Raw genomic sequence first — 19,393 nt, forward strand, 5'->3', positions numbered from 1 at the left:
GAGAGTGGTGAACTAGACAAAAGAGGGCGTTGACGCCTCCATGCTGAAAACATCATTAGGTTTCGGGAGGATGATTATATTTTGAGTAGCTCACATGCGACTATTATGGTTAGGACATGTGACAGATTGTCTGATGGAGGAAGTTTGAGGTAACTGAAGATAGGTTGAGAGCTTGTGTGCTGGGTTTTAAGGTAGCGGTGAAAACATTTGACATTGATTGAGTTAGCCTACAACGACAGTTACTATTCCAGCATCGGCATGGTACCCTATGAGGCACTTAAGGTAGACATGTTGATCACCTATATGTTGGGCCTTTGAGATTCTCGAGAAGGCGGGAAAACTAGCCTTGCCTACTAGCATGCCGGACTTTCGCAATGCCTTCTACATTTCCATGTTGAGGAAGTATGATCCTGATGTGTCGCATATGTGATCGATCATAACACCATTGAAGTGAAGGAAAATGACACTTTTGTTGTCGAACCGGTTCGTATCCTGGATAGATCCACAAAGAAGCTTCGGAGGAGAGAAGTTGAGCTAGTCAAGGTGCTGTGGAGTCACCATGATGAGGGTGCTGCATCTTGGGAACTAGTGTCAGACATGATGACTAGATATCCACAGTTGTTTGTTGAGTGAGTTTGAATTTCGAGACGAAATTCCTTTAAGGGGGATAGATTGTAATAACCCTAAATTTTAGACAATGTTAGTTTGATTTGGAATTCTATAAAATTTTGAATTTTATTAGAATGAACGTATTTGGTTGCGACGTTAGTAAACGAGAAACGGAAACGTTCTCGGAACGTTTAAATTGAAAAACGTTACATTTCAGTAACGTTTATATCGACTTTTATTCCGTCGATCGGTTGCGAAAACTTCCTTCACGAAAGTTGTAGAGCTCGTCGATACGAGTTTGTGGATATGTGACACGTTCGAATCGGACGTCGTACGTAAAAGTTATTAACGACGGAAGTTAGTTTCCGATTTGGAAAAGGGTATAAAAGGAAAGAACTGAAGGGTTAGGGTTTCCATTTTCGGAAACCCTTCACCCCGCCTCCCTTTTCCCTTTTCTCTCTCTCCCCCTCGCGATTTTCTCCCTCCCCGAGCTCTCTCTCCCTCACTGACCTCGCCGGCGATCTCCATCGCCATTCGACCGTGGCCTCCACCGCCTAGCGCAGGAGCACCGCACGGCCCTTCTCTGCAGACCCCGAGGTCGACGCGTCTCCTCGCGATGTCGTTAACCTCCGCGCTCCAACCCGAGACCGCAAGCATCGCGCCACCATCGAGCACCACTTCGGCGACGCAAGGGCACGGGGGAGAGCTCCACGACGCCGATCCTCTCCCTTAGAGCCCTCCACTATCGACCCAGGGGCACCCAAGTCCTCCCCGAGGAATCGAAGGTCCACCTACGATCCGAGCGTTTCCGACATCAAATCGGAGGTTTTAACTGCGATTAAGGTATGATTTGTTGTTATTGATGGTTGGATGGTGATTGTGATGAATTTTGGGATCGAATTGAGGAGATCGGAGGTGTGTGAGGAGGAAGGGTTACCGCCGCCTAGAGGCGGCGCGTGGAGGAGCGTGGGAGGAGTAGGAGGCGGCCTAGGACCGTAGGAAGGAAGAGGGGAAGGAGGGGGAAAGTTTGGAGGCGGCGGTGGCGTGATACGCACCGTGGTTTGCCTCGGCGCGTGGGCCCCACGCGCGGCCGGCCGGAGGTGGCGCGTGTGCCACACGCGCCGCCGTGTGAGGCGGTGTAAATAGTTGACTGAAAGGGTATTTTGGTAATTTACTGTGTAATGGTAAATGTAAATGTAAATTTTAATTACTACGGTAAATGTAATTAATTTTTACCTTCGGTAAATGTAATTATAATTTACTTTCAGTAAATGTAAAAAGTAAATTGTAAAAAGGGTAATTTAGTAAATTTTATTTACTGAAATTGTATTTACATTAAATCGTACGTATACGTACAGAAATACGTATATAATATTTATACGTACAGAAATACGTATTTAATATTTATACGTACAGAAATACGTATTAATATTTATACGTACAGAAATACGTATTAATATTATACGTACAGAAATACGTATTAATATTTATACGTACAGATAATACGTATTTAATATTTATACGTACAGGAAATACGTATTTAATATTTATACGTACAGAAATACGTATATAATATTTATACGTACAGGAAATACGTATTTAATATTTATACGTACAGAAATACGTATATAATATTTATACGTACAGAAATACGTATTAATGGAGTATTGTACAGTAACCGTGAATAGTGAACAGTGAACAGTAACTTCGTATAACCAAAATTGCTGAACAGTACCGTATATTACAGTTTTGGCATTTAAAGGTTTACGAAACGATTCTAAATTCTGTTCTTATTCTTTTAAGGTGATCGTTAAATCGAGGAAAGGAATTAGCATCGCGAATTGTGGGATTACGCTCAAGTCAATAAGGTGAGTAAAATCTCACTGAATTACGAATCTACCCTCGCGGTGATTCAACATTTTTGCAAGTGTGTTTATTTAATGAATTACAACATGTATATAACTTAGTGGACTACGTATATATATAGTATAATGGTAATAAATACATATATATATATAGTTCATTAAATTACATACTGTTATTAATTCATTAAAAATAGTCATTTCGGTGACAGAAAAATTGTGCATGTGTGATTTTAATGGTACGATATGATGTGAGATTATCGTACGTAATTTTTCAGGTGTTTATGAAATATGACATGTATATGATATAGTGGACTATGTATATATTGTATAAATGGTAAATAAATACAAATATATATAGTTTGCTATATAATATACTGTTATGATTTTTATTATGATATATTGTGAAAGTTTTAAAACGTACAATATGATGAGTGATTATTGTACATGATTTTATCTCGGAAAATGTGAAATATTGTGATTTGTCTTCGGACGTGATGTGTGGTACAATATGATGTGAGATTATTGTACATGTGAGGCAAGTCGGAACCTAGCCTTTGGCCGGGCGAAAGTTACGATACAGTTAGAGCTCTAGTCTGTCTGCCATAGTACTGCATGAGGTAACGGGTGGTTATATGATCATGGGTACTCAGCTTGTTTTGGATGTTGGGTGGCGGGTGGTTGCCCAACATCAGCGGTATACTAAGTGAGGGGTAACGGATGTGTACCAGCGCTCATTAGATACCATTTTGTGAAAGTATTAGAGTAACCAGATGGGTTGCTCGTTTTCTCATGATTTTTCATTATACTGTGTTGATGTGGAGTTGTGTCTTTTATGAGACTTGAGTTATCTTAATATTTTACTCATACGAGCTGTAAAGCTTACCGGGTTTGTGTTGCAATCCCGGTGCACCAATTTCAATGGTGTAGGGAATACTTCCGCAGGTGCTGAGTAGTGGTGATTGAGTGACGACTCCGAAAACTCGAAGTCGATCGCATCCAGTCGTGGTGAGGTTCCAGCGTGGATTGTGTGTGAGATTTGGTGTGATTTTATTTGTGTAACGACCCTAAAATTTCGAGCTTCAAAACTCAAAATCTTAGAATCGTTAAACACAAAAATAATCTCAAATAAACCGAAATCATTTTAATGTCGCAGCGGATCATTTCTGAGTTCTCAATACAACTCAGACAACCAATTATTACAACCCAAATTATAATCCATACACAAAATGGAAATGTAATAATTCTCACAAATCACTCACAAATCTCACAAATGAAAATACACAAATCCTCACACACGAATCCATGCTAAAATCTCACCACAAGTAGGATCCGAACGACTTCGAGCCTCTGTAGTCGTCACTCAACCACCACTAATCAGCACCTGCAGAATTATCCCCTACACCATCGAATTGGTGCACCGGGATTGTAAACACAAACCCGGTAAGCTTATAGCTCGTATGAGTAAAATCACAATACAGTTCGCATATCAATATATACGAAAGATCACAACACAACAAATATAAATGCCCCCATGAGCCAATGGTCAGCCCATCTGGTTGACCCAAAGAAATAGGAAATGAAAAGCTCATGAGGAAATTAAGTAACCCTTCTGGTTACCCAATGCATTTATAATACGGGTACCAAGAACGCTGGTACACATCTGTTACCCCTCTCGTAATACACCGTTGATATTGGATAGCCACCCGCTACCCAACATCCAAAATACACCGAGTACCCATGAGCAGATAACCACCCGTTACCTCACATGCAGTACTAAGGCAGACAGACTAGAGCTCTAACTGTATCGTAACTTTCGCCCGGCCAAAGGCTAGGTTCCGACTTGCCAAACACGCACAATAATCTCACATCATATTGTGCCAAAAATCAGGTCCGAAGACAATTCACATTTTAACAATCTCAATGTTAAAAATCACGTACAATAATCCCACATCATATTGTACCACACATCACGTCCGAAGACAAATCACAATTTTTTTTTAACATTCTCCGTGATAAAATCATGTACAATAATCACTCATCATATTGTACGTTTTAAAACTTTCACGATATCACCACAATAAAAATCATAACAGTATATTATATAGCAAACTATATATATTCGTATTTATTACCATTTATACAATATATACATAGTCCACTATATCCTATACATGTCATATTTCATAAACACCTGAAGAATTACGTACAATATTCTCACATACTCATGCTCAATTTTCCGTCACCGAAATGACTATTTTTAATGCATTAATAACAGTACGTAATTTAATGAACTATATATATATTATGTACCTATTACCATTATACTATATATATGTAGTCCACTAAATTATATACATGTTATAATTCATTTGATACACACACATGCCAAATGTTGAATCACCACAAGGGTAGATTCGTAAATTCAGTGAGATTTTACTCACCTTATTGACTTGAGCGTAATTCCTCAATTTCCGATAATAATCCCTTTCCTCGATTTAGCGATCACCTTAAAAAGATAAAACAAGAATTTAGAATCGTTTCGTAAACCTTTAAATGCCAAAACAGTAATATACGGTACTGTTCAGCAATTTTGGTTATACGAAGTTACTGTTCACTGTTCACTATTCACGGTTACTGTACAATACTCCAATAATACGTATTTCTGTACGTATAAATATTTAATACGTATTTCTGTACGTATAAATATTAAATACGTATTTCTGTACGTATAAATATTAAATACGTATTTTCTGTACGTATAAATATTAATACGTATTTCTATACGTATAAATATTAATACGTATTTCTGTACGTATAAATATTAATACGTATTTCTGTACGTATAAATATTAATACGTATTTCTGTACGTATACGTACGATTTAATGTAAATACAAATTCAGTAAATAAAATTTACTAAATTACCCTTTTTACAATTTACTTTTTACATTTACTGAAAGTAAATTATAATTACATTTACCGTAGGTAAAACTTAATTACATTTACCGCAGTAAATAAAAATTACATTTACGTTTACCGTACACAGTAAATTACCAAAATACCCCTTCATTCAAAACTAATTACACCGCCTCGTATGGCGGCGCGTGTGGCACACGCGCCACCTCCGGCCGGCAGCGCGTGGGGCCCACGCGCCGAGCCCAAAACCGGCGCGTGTGGCGCCACCACCACCCCAAAACCGTCCTCCTTCCTCCCCTCTTCCTCCCTCCGCTCCTAAGCAGCCCTTACACCACCCCACGCCTCCCCACGCGCCGCCTCTAGGCGGCGGTATCTCCTCTCCTCTTCCTCCTCCAATCCCCCACCAAAACACCACAAATCGATCCACAATTACAACAACAACATCACAATGACCAATCCTAGCTAAACCTCACCTTGATTCGAACCTTTGGATTGTCAAATCGACGTTGATGAGCTTGAGGTGCCGGCGGCCTTGCAGTTGAGAAGCGGCGGTGCTTGTCGCGGTTCCCAATAGCCGATTGTGTCACCGGAGGCACTAGGGGTGAGGAGAGATGATGGTGATGCAGCTCAAGTCTTGGTCTCACCGGTGGAGTGTTTTGGGCGACTGTGAATCGCGCGGTTTCGGTGAGAGGGAGAGGATGAGGTGACAGTGAGAGGGAGATGGAAAAGAGCGATCGGTGAGGGGGAGAGGGGGAGCGATCGGTGAGGGGGAGAGGGGGAGCGATCGGTGAGGGCGAGAGGGATCCGAGTGAGGGAGAGAGAGAGAAGGTCGGGAGAGTGAGAGAGAAGAGAGAAAGGGAGAGCGGCGGAATGAGAGAGAAGGGAGAGAAAGGGTTTCTGATTATGGAAACCCTAATCCCATAATTATCTATTTATACTAGTTTCCAAATCGGAAACTAACTTCCGACGTTAATAACTTTTACTTCCGACGTCCGATTCGAACGCGTCACATATACACGAACTCGTATCGACGAGCTCTACAACTTCCGTGAAGAAAGTTTTCACAACCGAGCGACGAAATGAAAGTTGATAAATTCGTTCGGAAACGTAACGTTTTCTTATTAAACGTTCTCGGAACGCTTCCGTTTCCGTTTCGTAACGATTGCTAACAACTCAAATTCGATTTAAAAACAAACTTCACAACTCAATAGAATTTAATTAAATTCAAATATTGTTTGAAAACGTGGGTTATTACAATCTACCCCCCTTAAAGGAATTTCGTCCCGAAATTCGAGTTCACTCAACAAACAACTGTGGATATCTGGTCATCATGTCCGACTCTAGCTCCCATGATGCATCACCCTCATCATGGTGACTCCACAACACTTTGACTAGCCCAACTTCTCTTCTCCGAAGCTTCTTTGTGGATCTATCCAGGATACGAACCGGTTCGACCACAATTGTAGCATTTTCCTTCACCTCAATGGTGCTATGATCAATCACATGTGACTCATCTGGTACATACTTCCTTAACATGGAAATGTGGAAGACATTGTGAACACCCGACATACTAGTAGGCAAGGCTAGGCGATATGCTAGTTCGCCCACCTTCTCAAGTATCTCAAAAGGCCCAACATACCTCGGTGCCAATTTTCCCTTCTTGCCGAATCTCACTACGCCCCTCATAGGTGAAACTTTCAAGAACACATGATCACCAATCTCGAACTCCACATGTCTCCTCTTCAGGTCTGCATAGCTCTTCTGTCTACTCTGAGCGGTCCGGATTCTGTCTCGAATGATCGAGATCTTCTCCGTGGTTTCCTGAACCACCTCTGGACCCATCAGTGCCTCATCACCAACTTCGGCCCAACAGATCGGAGATCGACATGGTCTACCATAAAGTGCCTCATAAGGTGCCATGCCGATGCTAGAATGGTAGCTGTTGTTGTAGGCAAACTCAATCAATCTCAAATGATCTTCCCAGCTACCCTTGAAATCCAACACACATGCTCTCAACATGTCCTCCATCACCTGATTCACCCTCTCCGTCTGTCCATCCGTCTGAGGGTGAAAAGCTGTACTCATATCCAAGGTAGTGCCCATCGCCTTCTGCAAACCACCCCAGAACTTCGAAGTGAAACGTGCATCTCTATCGGAAACAATAGAAACTGGAGCACCATGAAGTCTCACTACCTCATCCACATATAGTTTCCCAAGCACGTCCACTGAGTACTTCATCGACACTGGGAGAAAATGAGCCGACTTCGTCAATCGGTCGACAATTACCCATATGGCATCGTGACCCTTCCTCGATCTAGGCAACCCGGTCACAAAATCCATAGATATCTGCTCCCACTTCCAAAGAGGAATAGTCAGTGGTTTCAACATGCCAGCTGGTCGTTGATGTTCTGCTTTCACTTGCTGACATGTAAGGCACTTCGATACAAACTCTGCTACATCTTTCTTCATACCGTTCCACCAGAATTGTCTGCATAGGTCCTTGTACATCTTGGTGTTCCCTGGATGGACGGTATAGCGTGAACGATGTGCCGTACGAAGAACTTCCTCCCGAAGATCATCACAATCTGGGACACACAACCTTGCCCCAAACCTCAACCCTCCATCGGGTCCAACTCTCCACTCAGAAGGACACTCATCAAGCGTATCAACTACAAGATCCGCCAACTTGGCTCGTGAGTGTCTATCCTGCGCCTGACCCTGTATGATCCTCGTGATCAATGTGGGTTGCACTGTGACACTACCAAGAAAGACCCTTGGTTCTCCTCCCGATGGTACCAAATCAAACTCTGATGCAGCTTCTAGCATGAACCATTCCTGGACCATAAGAGAAGCTACCACACCTCTCGGTTTCCTGCTCAAGGCATCCGCCACCACATTTGCCTTCCCCGGGTGGTACTCTAATGTGAAGTCATAGTCCTTGAGGAGTTCCATCCACCTCCTCTGCCTCATATTCAGCTCCTTTTGTGAGAATAAGTACTTCAAACTCTTATGATCTGAGAAGAGTTGAAATTTCTCCCCATACAAGTAATGTCTCCAAATCTTCAGTGCAAATACTACTGCCGCCAGCTCTAGGTCGTGTGTCGGATAATTCTTCTCATGAATCTTCAACTGTCTCGAGCCATATGCAACAACTCCTCCATTCTGCATCAACACACAACCCAAACCTTGGAGCGAAGCATCACTGTAAATGACATAGCCACCACCACTAGAGGGAATCGTCAACACTGGAGCTGTGGTCAGTCTAGTCTTTAGCTTGCTGAATGCTTCCTCACATGCATCCGTCCACACGAACGGAGTATCTTTCTTGGTCAACTTGGTCAATGAAGATGCGATACTAGAAAACCCCTCGATAAACCTCCTGTAGTAACCTGCCAACCCGAGGAAACTACGTATCTCTGTAGGGTTCTTTGGACGACTCCAATTCTTCACTGCCTCTACCTTTGCTGGGTCCACTAGTACTCCATCTTTTGAGACAACATGACCAAGGAATTTGACCTCTTCTTTCCAGAACTCACACTTCTCTAGCTTGGCATACAGTCTCGCCTCCTTCAAGGTCTGCAACACTGTTCTCAGATGCACCACATGTTCTTCTTGTGTCTTGGAGTATATCAGAATGTCATCCACAAACACCACTACGAACTCATCCAAGTATGGACTAAATACTTGGTTCATCAAACTCATGAAGACAGCTGGTGCATTCGTTAGACCAAATGGCATGACAACAAACTCATAATGTCCATACCGGGTCCTGAAGGCTGTCTTCGATATATCTTCTTCCTTCACTCTGAGTTGATGATAACCGGATCTCAAATCAATCTTTGAGAACACTGTAGCACCTTTGAGCTGATCGAACAAGTCATCAATCCTAGGTAAGGGATACCTATTCTTGATGGTCACCTTGTTCAGTTCTCTGTAGTCCACACATAACCGCAGAGAACCATCTTTCTTCTTCACGAACAAAACAGGTGCTCCCCAAGGTGAAACGCTAGGTCTAATGAACCCTTGATCTAATAACTCATCGATCTGCACCTTCAGCTCCTTAAGTTCATTCTGCGCCATTCTATATGGCGCCTTTGACACAGGTGCTGTACCGGGTACTATATCAATGCAGAAATCTACCACTCTTCGAGGAGGTAGCCCCGGTATCTCTTGGAACACTTCACCAAACTCAGATACTACCACAATGTCTGTGATAGTCACTTCCTGATCCACTGACTCCACATGTGCCAAAACTCCTGATCTCATGGCGTTGTCGGACTTGAGGCAACGATAACGAAACACTGGCTCTCCAGGTCTATGAAAGGACACTACCATGTCGAAACAATCAATCACAGCATGTTGTGGTCTCAACCAATCAATCCCCAAGATCACATCATAAGTGTGGTCCGGAATCACAATCAACGAAGCAGAGAACTCTCTACTCCCAATCAATATAGGACAAGCTTTGCAGATTGTCTCTAACTCAAGTGACACTCCAAGGGGTGAAGTGACACATAAGGCGTCCCCGAGAGGTGTAGGAATCAATCCTAGCATCTCCACTACCGAACTAGCAATGAATGAATGTGATGCTCCCGTATCAAACAACACTCTAGCAAGGTAGTCAAAAAGTGATAATGTACCTTCCACCCCTGTATCTCGCTGACCCACTGCGAACACTCTAGCTTGACCCGCTGGTAGCTGTCTCTGCGGCCGTTCCTGTCTACCCGGAAGTGGTCGGGTACAATCTCGAGCTATGTGTCCCACTTGCCCGCACCGGTGGCAGCCTGCTCTCTTCGGTTTCGGACATGCTGAGGCGTAATGTCCCATCTCATTGCAGCTATAACACCTCACTGCTGCTAATGGTCTGACTGGTGCTGCTCTGATGGCTAAGGGTGGCGCCCTTGTCGGGGCCTGATAGTGGGGTCTTGGCCTCTTCCATGACCTATCCTTCGGCCCTGAGTGCTCGCTGCCTGTATAGACTGCCTTGCCTTTCCCCTTCGCATCTCTGTTCCCCACGTCACCTGCTCGAGTCTTCTCTGCTTGCTCCAAACTCATAGCACTCTCAAATATCTGCTCCCGTGAAGTCAGGCAAAGGACTGATATCATGGTCTTGTACTCTTGCTTCAGCCCACGTAGATACTTCTGAGCTAAAGCAGTCGCACCCATAGGCCTGACATACCGATACAGTTGCGAGAATCGAGCATCATACTCTCTAATGGTCATGTCTCCCTGTACCAATGCCAGAAACTCCAACTCTAAGTCCTCCTGTACTGAGGCTGGGAAATACTTCTCTTGGAATATGGTGGTGAAATCTCCCCATGTGAATGTAGACACATCCACAATCTGTCTCATGCTCTTCCGCCAATCTAGAGCATCACCCTTGAGAAAGAATGTAGCTATCTTTCTCTTCTCAATCTCTGTGCACTCTATCATCTCAAAATAAGTCTCCATACCCTCGATCCAATGGTCAGCTACCATGTGATCTAGTCCCCCATGAAATGTCGGAGCTGACAGTGCACTAATATCCTTGATCAGCTTCAACACTCGACCGTCATCTCTAACCGCAGGAGCTGGCTCATCCTGCTCCTCCTGCGGAGCAGCCTCCTCATAGAGGTTCTCCACGTTGCGGACTCGACCTGTGGCCCTACCTCGACCTCGGCCTACCCGCTCTACCTGTGGAGCAGCCTCCTCATAAAGGTTCTCCACGTTGCGGACTCGGCCCGCGGTCCTACCTCGACCACGTCCTCTCGCCCGTCCTCGGCCCTGTCCTCGGCCCTTATCAGCGTTCATCACCTTCAAACAACGAAACACTTAGTCAACACTTGTGAAATCTCGAATTCAACTAAAACAGATTCAATAGGTATTAACATGAAATTTCAGCATATGATGAATCATCGAAGTATCATCACGATACATCTCGGAGGACCAAACCATTAGGTATGGCTCCTAAAACACTCTCGCGTACCCGACGACATATCAATACCGAGGAGCATGTGATGGGGGCCCGCCTGCAGTCGGATCATCGCTCCCGGATGATATTGATAATCGCCAAATACGCACTTAGGCTCTGATACCAACTGTAACGACCCTAAAATTTCGAGCTTCAAAACTCAAAATCTTAGAATCGTTAAACACAAAAATAATCTCAAATAAACCGAAATCATTTTAATGTCGCAGCGGATCATTTCTGAGTTCTCAATACAACTCAGACAACCAATTATTACAACCCAAATTATAATCCATACACAAAATGGAAATGTAATAATTCTCACAAATCACTCACAAATCTCACAAATGAAAATACACAAATCCTCACACACGAATCCATGCTAAAATCTCACCACAAGTAGGATCCGAACGACTTCGAGCCTCTGTAGTCGTCACTCAACCACCACTAATCAGCACCTGCAGAATTATCCCCTACACCATCGAATTGGTGCACCGGGATTGTAAACACAAACCCGGTAAGCTTATAGCTCGTATGAGTAAAATCACAATACAGTTCGCATATCAATATATACGAAAGATCACAACACAACAAATATAAATGCCCCCATGAGCCAATGGTCAGCCCATCTGGTTGACCCAAAGAAATAGGAAATGAAAAGCTCATGAGGAAATTAAGTAACCCTTCTGGTTACCCAATGCATTTATAATACGGGTACCAAGAACGCTGGTACACATCTGTTACCCCTCTCGTAATACACCGTTGATATTGGATAGCCACCCGCTACCCAACATCCAAAATACACCGAGTACCCATGAGCAGATAACCACCCGTTACCTCACATGCAGTACTAAGGCAGACAGACTAGAGCTCTAACTGTATCGTAACTTTCGCCCGGCCAAAGGCTAGGTTCCGACTTGCCAAACACGCACAATAATCTCACATCATATTGTGCCAAAAATCAGGTCCGAAGACAATTCACATTTTAACAATCTCAATGTTAAAAATCACGTACAATAATCCCACATCATATTGTACCACACATCACGTCCGAAGACAAATCACAATTTTTTTTTAACATTCTCCGTGATAAAATCATGTACAATAATCACTCATCATATTGTACGTTTTAAAACTTTCACGATATCACCACAATAAAAATCATAACAGTATATTATATAGCAAACTATATATATTCGTATTTATTACCATTTATACAATATATACATAGTCCACTATATCCTATACATGTCATATTTCATAAACACCTGAAGAATTACGTACAATATTCTCACATACTCATGCTCAATTTTCCGTCACCGAAATGACTATTTTTAATGCATTAATAACAGTACGTAATTTAATGAACTATATATATATTATGTACCTATTACCATTATACTATATATATGTAGTCCACTAAATTATATACATGTTATAATTCATTTGATACACACACATGCCAAATGTTGAATCACCACAAGGGTAGATTCGTAAATTCAGTGAGATTTTACTCACCTTATTGACTTGAGCGTAATTCCTCAATTTCCGATAATAATCCCTTTCCTCGATTTAGCGATCACCTTAAAAAGATAAAACAAGAATTTAGAATCGTTTCGTAAACCTTTAAATGCCAAAACAGTAATATACGGTACTGTTCAGCAATTTTGGTTATACGAAGTTACTGTTCACTGTTCACTATTCACGGTTACTGTACAATACTCCAATAATACGTATTTCTGTACGTATAAATATTTAATACGTATTTCTGTACGTATAAATATTTAATACGTATTTCTGTACGTATAAATATTAAATACGTATTTCTGTACGTATAAATATTAAATACGTATTTTCTGTACGTATAAATATTAATACGTATTTCTATACGTATAAATATTAATACGTATTTCTGTACGTATAAATATTAATACGTATTTCTGTACGTATAAATATTAATACGTATTTCTGTACGTATACGTACGATTTAATGTAAATACAAATTCAGTAAATAAAATTTACTAAATTACCCTTTTTACAATTTACTTTTTACATTTACTGAAAGTAAATTATAATTACATTTACCGTAGGTAAAACTTAATTACATTTACCGCAGTAAATAAAAATTACATTTACGTTTACCGTACACAGTAAATTACCAAAATACCCCTTCATTCAAAACTAATTACACCGCCTCGTATGGCGGCGCGTGTGGCACACGCGCCACCTCCGGCCGGCAGCGCGTGGGGCCCACGCGCCGAGCCCAAAACCGGCGCGTGTGGCGCCACCACCACCCCAAAACCGTCCTCCTTCCTCCCCTCTTCCTCCCTCCGCTCCTAAGCAGCCCTTACACCACCCCACGCCTCCCCACGCGCCGCCTCTAGGCGGCGGTATCTCCTCTCCTCTTCCTCCTCCAATCCCCCACCAAAACACCACAAATCGATCCACAATTACAACAACAACATCACAATGACCAATCCTAGCTAAACCTCACCTTGATTCGAACCTTTGGATTGTCAAATCGACGTTGATGAGCTTGAGGTGCCGGCGGCCTTGCAGTTGAGAAGCGGCGGTGCTTGTCGCGGTTCCCAATAGCCGATTGTGTCACCGGAGGCACTAGGGGTGAGGAGAGATGATGGTGATGCAGCTCAAGTCTTGGTCTCACCGGTGGAGTGTTTTGGGCGACTGTGAATCGCGCGGTTTCGGTGAGAGGGAGAGGATGAGGTGACAGTGAGAGGGAGATGGAAAAGAGCGATCGGTGAGGGGGAGAGGGGGAGCGATCGGTGAGGGGGAGAGGGGGAGCGATCGGTGAGGGCGAGAGGGATCCGAGTGAGGGAGAGAGAGAGAAGGTCGGGAGAGTGAGAGAGAAGAGAGAAAGGGAGAGCGGCGGAATGAGAGAGAAGGGAGAGAAAGGGTTTCTGATTATGGAAACCCTAATCCCATAATTATCTATTTATACTAGTTTCCAAATCGGAAACTAACTTCCGACGTTAATAACTTTTACTTCCGACGTCCGATTCGAACGCGTCACATATACACGAACTCGTATCGACGAGCTCTACAACTTCCGTGAAGAAAGTTTTCACAACCGAGCGACGAAATGAAAGTTGATAAATTCGTTCGGAAACGTAACGTTTTCTTATTAAACGTTCTCGGAACGCTTCCGTTTCCGTTTCGTAACGATTGCTAACAACTCAAATTCGATTTAAAAACAAACTTCACAACTCAATAGAATTTAATTAAATTCAAATATTGTTTGAAAACGTGGGTTATTACAATTTGTGAGGTTGTTGTGAGGATTATACAATTCCATTTGTTATATGTTGAATTATCATTTGGGTTTGTAATAATCGGCTTGACTGAGTTATATTTTAAACTCAGATGTGATCCGCTGCGACATTAAAATGATTTCGATTTCATTGAGATTATTTTTGTGTTTAACGATTCTAAGATTTTGAGTTTTGAAGCTCGAAATTTTAGGGTCGTTACAGCTTAAGACAAGAAAATGACGATTTGACAAAGGAAATTGAGCAACTTCGTGTTGATCGAAGTTCTGATGTTGAAGAATTAGTTTACCTCAAGTGGATAAATGCTTGCTTACGTTATGAGTTGCGGAATTATCAGCCTCCAACTGGTAAAACTGTGGCAAGGGACTTGAGTAAATCACTAAGCCATGAATCTGAAGAAAAAGCCAAGCAGCTAATACTTGAATATGCAAACACTGAAGGGACAGGGGATAAGGGCAGTCATATTGATTTCGAATCTGATAGATGGACATCCCCTACTTCCCTTCTTACTGACTCGGGAGAGTATGATGACTTTTCCGCTGATAATTCATCTGCTACAAAAACCCATACCTCGAGTAAGCATAAGTTGTTCAACAAGCTTAGGAGGATTATACGAGGTAAAGACACCCACAATGATCACAACCTTTCAGAAGATAACTATTCTGCATATGGCAGTTCAAGTAAATCAGTGGCTGCTTATGGTGGAAATGAGGGTCAGGGCAACATATTCTCATCTCATAATTCTTCTCGTGCTTCATTAGATCTTCCCAGATGGAAGAGTCCAAAGGAACATGATTCTAAGGATACACACAGTGTTCATAGACATAGTGATGTGGGAGTCTTCCCAGGGTACAAGAGATTTATCCTAGATGGGGAAGTTTCTAGTGATTCCCCTCCAAAAGATCGATCTGATCATGACTCGGACTCTGCAGAAAAATCTGAGTTGGCGAAATATGCAGAAGTTTTGAAGACCTCTCGCACTGGTACACCAGCTCTCAAACTCAATGTACATAGAAAATCATCATCAGCATCTTAGTTTGGTTGGATTTATAGTAACACATTATCTGCTCACTGCATCATCTGTTTATATACACCAGTGAGTGTTATAGCTGAGAAATTAACACATACAGCATACTGTAATTTCAATAGAAGCTAGTTAGAAACTAATTTACCGACACGTATAAAACTCTTAAAGGGTCATTGTGTATATAATTATATCACACCAGAGTTGGCTTTTGATCGTCATAGATGAAGTTGAAGAATATTTCATACACTACTATTTGCAATTATCATTTTTCTGTTGTCTGCCTGATTTTAATTTAAGAACTGTTGAAAACGTTTGGTCCTTCTAATTGTACTCCCAACTGTAATGGCAATGAATAATGCATCAAGAACCATAGGGGCTCCCCAATTTGATTTCACATCAAGACATCGTTGTTCTTGATGAATTTTTTACATATACGGTTTCTGCTGCAGCAACCATGTGATTGGACTCTCTTGGCCAAAAACAAGAGAATGTCACCATGCCTTTGTACATTTACCCTCCTTTTTCTACATAGAAGCATCAGCATTTTACTCGAATATTCTAGTTTAGAGGCTTTAGAGTTGAGGAACCAGGATAGGCCACCATGCAAGGGAGCAAAAATGGGTAGACGAGTTCATGCAAACGATGTCGTTTACACTCTGTGACCCTAAATCCACAAAGGTGAGAGAAATGCACCATTTACATCCCCACTGATTGGTTGAGCTTGTTTTGAACTTATGTCAGTTATGTGTGCGGACTAACAGGGTCAACTAACCATCTGAATTCGCCTTCCTTATCCTTCACAATTTGATCAAGGATGTTGTTCGAGAAGCTCTTTCGTGTATGAGAGGGTTTCAGTTCTCTTGGCCAAAGGTTGAAAATAAAAACTTCCAAGATAAGCTACTGTAAAAATAGAACCACTAAACAACAACTTTCTTACATTAATAAATTAATACAAATTACACAAACCTTGTCTCAAATGAAAATAAAATTTACTAGCCACATTATTCTGAAGCTTTTAAGTTTTGAGTTTTAACCGCTATCGCGGTAAGCATAGTAGAACCTAAACGAAAGAATAGCAGTTTTTTTTTGACATGTTGTAGAGTTCTATAGGAACATGCATTTATCTTCCCTCATGTAATGAGGGCGATACCTTGGACAATCAGTGCATCAGCAAGAACTTGATTAGCAGCTTCAGATGGATGAACACTGTCCCAGAACACGTACTGAGTCGCATTAGCACAAGTACCTATAGACTTTTGATTGCACAGCAATGATGTTGTCTCTACAATCCCAGTTCCACAGCAACCCCTCCTTGCTTCCGCAAAGCCTACAACATTATGCAAAAGACGATTGTTATCATTCTAGGTTTATAGATGGTGCGTGCTTTAAAGAGTCAATATATAAGTTCTGGTTTGCTAGGCTATTGGAGTTGAGAGTTAGTTCAGTACCATAGTTTGATGGAGACTTAACAACATCGTATAGAGGCTTATATATGTCGAAGACGACAACTGTAAGACCAGGAAGTTTCTTTTGTAGACTATTAGCTGCGTTAATTATCTTCTTGTTGAATGCTTGTGCATCAGTGTTGAGTCTGGCGACGCAGCCTGGCTGGTTGTATCCAAATAAGGTCACTGCAGCTGGAAGGCAACCCAATGGAGGCAGTGAGGTCACACCTATTTTCCTTGCTCCCAAACCATACACATCCTGGAATTTAAGCAAAAAACAAATCCTTTAAGAATTTGATTTGTACTAATTTAATCAAGCTTTATTTTTGGGACAATCACATATCATTATACTAAGATTCAGAGAAGCTGAAATTTGAGAACGTACTGTAATGAATTTTCTGAAAGAAGCAACGAGGGTGTCACCATATTGGTCAGGAGTATAGAATTTGTTAACAAAAGGATTGACATAGTAGTTCTGAACAAAGTCACTACTTCCAGCACTCAATAAGTATAGTCCACCCTTGATAATTGTTGCTGCTTTATTACTACCCGCAACCTTGTTTAGCTTACCCTGGTATTCCTTGAAGTATTGTAACTGTTGGGGCAAAGAGATTGCATGCTGCCAGAACGAATTCAATTGTATGAAACATATGAGTTAATCCACAGTAAAATGTAATCACTGTAACAAAGTAAAAAAGATGAAGAATTTACATTCAAGTATGCTGCTTTTTCATCATAACCTGACGCAGCAGAAGCAAAGTTGGCTCCAATCAGGAGGTTCTTCCCTGATGCCTGGGGGCTAAGATATGCAGCTGGATAACTTGTGAAACCCAGAGTATCAGCTGCAAAAATAATTTTTTTATTATGTATTAATAATTTATGACTATAATTTTCACCACCCATTCAAAAAACTCCTAACTTCTAGTTTTTATCCTGAAGGTTAAAAGTTTAATGCTTAAGACATTTTTAACCACAGACCAGTTCAATGATAACTGGGAACTATGAATTAGCGTCTTAGCTGCAATATTAGGTGATCAATTAATGTTACGTCCAGAATTGACCCCTCTGGCTTTATCAGTTACTGGCTGCAAGCTCAGTTCTAACTTTTAAGGATCCCATTTACCTAAGAAAATTCTGTTTTGGATTTGAGAAGATAAAAATGGTAAGATATCAATCTGCTTTCATTTGTCTGTATTTTTTTTTTTTAATGTTGAGAGACAGAGAGAAATGTTCCTCCAGTATACTGCAAAACAGTTTGAGTAACATATAAACAATCTGAATAATGTTATGTACTTGGAACTGGTATATGCAGCCAAACAAACATTCACTGACATGCAGTTCTGTAACTAAATACCCTTTGCAGTATATCAAGAAAATAGAAACCATTTTGTTGGATTGACAGAATCACTTTCCTTAAAAGGACTATTGAACAATAATGTAAGAGTCAGAAAAGGTTCAATTCTGAACAGGGTTCTACTTACCAGTGATATCAGTGGCCAGTTTTCCATTGCAAAACCTCCCAGTAGCTTTATGGTTTACAAAGTCTCTTCCATAAGGAGGGTAGTTAGCCTTGAAAATTGTTGGGAGGTAGTCATTGTTTCCCACATCCACTGCAGAATCACCAAATGTGAAGATGGCTGGAACAAGAGTGGTTGATTCTTGTGCATTGCCACCAACAATTACAACTGCAAATACAAAAACTAGAACCAAAGCTGCTCTCATGGTTTGGCTCCCCATCTTCTAAAACTGGTTTGAGGCTTTGTGATTAGAATTGGACCTTATAAAGGGCACTGAAAATGACCCTATTTCAACTTTCACTTAAAGGGTGGAACCTGCCAAGCTGGTGTTTGTTTAGCCTTAAATGAGAGTTAACTTTGTTTTTACCAAGACTAAAACTACATTAACCAAGATTGGTTGGTAATGAACATGCATAAAATATCACACATGCCCTCAATCTCAATCAATGTACATGACAAATCGTTGAAAATGAAGGATGATAAGGTAAAAATGAATCCCTCAGGTCTACCTCTCCTACCTTTTTGCTCGTTTTCACTAATTCTTTTGAATCACATTATGTGTGATGATCAATATAACCCCCCCCCCTCCTACATATGTTTCCAGACAGAACAGAGTTGCAGTGAGTTTATTAAATATCGGTGGCTTCTGGTAGTTGAGAGGATAGCAGATAGTGGCATTATGACTTGAAGACATGTCAATGTGCATGTGAGGGAGTTAATTGGGTGGTTATGAAAACCAGTTGACTGAGAATCACCGGAAGGATAGAATGGCATGGCAACT

At 41.4% G+C, this 19,393-nt stretch overlaps 2 protein-coding genes and 2 long non-coding RNA genes across 5 annotated transcripts; 1 reads left to right on the forward strand and 3 right to left on the reverse strand.

Annotated features, from left to right (window-relative positions):
- Positions 1 to 3,546: 3,546 nt before the first annotated feature.
- LOC126800809 (uncharacterized) lies at positions 3,547 to 5,951 on the reverse strand. The gene is made up of 3 exons (XR_007672740.1): positions 5,863 to 5,951; positions 4,916 to 4,980; positions 3,547 to 3,870 (listed from the first exon to the last, which is right to left on the reverse strand). It is a non-coding gene; the product is annotated as an uncharacterized LOC126800809 (long non-coding RNA).
- A 4,828-nt stretch (positions 5,952 to 10,779) lies between these two features.
- Positions 10,780 to 13,919, reverse strand: LOC126800807 (uncharacterized). Of its 2 annotated transcripts, XR_007672739.1 has the most exons (4): positions 13,831 to 13,919; positions 12,855 to 12,919; positions 11,731 to 11,809; positions 10,780 to 11,182 (listed from the first exon to the last, which is right to left on the reverse strand). It is a non-coding gene; the product is annotated as an uncharacterized LOC126800807 (long non-coding RNA). The 2 variants fall into 2 exon arrangements; XR_007672738.1 differs by lacking the exon at positions 10,780 to 11,182 and having other exon boundaries at positions 11,571 to 11,809.
- A 52-nt stretch (positions 13,920 to 13,971) lies between these two features.
- On the forward strand, positions 13,972 to 15,659 carry LOC126797155 (protein CHUP1, chloroplastic-like). Its single transcript, XM_050523827.1, has 2 exons — positions 13,972 to 14,060; positions 14,828 to 15,659. The coding sequence occupies exons 1-2, from the start codon at positions 13,972 to 13,974 to the stop codon at positions 15,657 to 15,659; spliced, it is 921 nt and encodes a 306-aa protein (XP_050379784.1).
- Positions 15,660 to 16,780: 1,121 nt separating this feature from the next.
- LOC126800795 (GDSL esterase/lipase APG) lies at positions 16,781 to 18,832 on the reverse strand. Its single transcript, XM_050528211.1, has 5 exons — positions 18,577 to 18,832; positions 17,807 to 17,937; positions 17,481 to 17,714; positions 17,099 to 17,354; positions 16,781 to 16,977 (listed from the first exon to the last, which is right to left on the reverse strand). Exons 1-5 carry the CDS (start codon positions 18,830 to 18,832, stop codon positions 16,781 to 16,783), a joined length of 1,074 nt encoding a protein of 357 aa, XP_050384168.1.
- Positions 18,833 to 19,393: the final 561 nt, after the last annotated feature.

This window comes from Argentina anserina, chromosome 6 (assembly GCF_933775445.1).
Source record: "Argentina anserina chromosome 6, drPotAnse1.1, whole genome shotgun sequence".
In the NCBI taxonomy this organism is placed as follows: domain Eukaryota; kingdom Viridiplantae; phylum Streptophyta; class Magnoliopsida; order Rosales; family Rosaceae; genus Argentina; species Argentina anserina.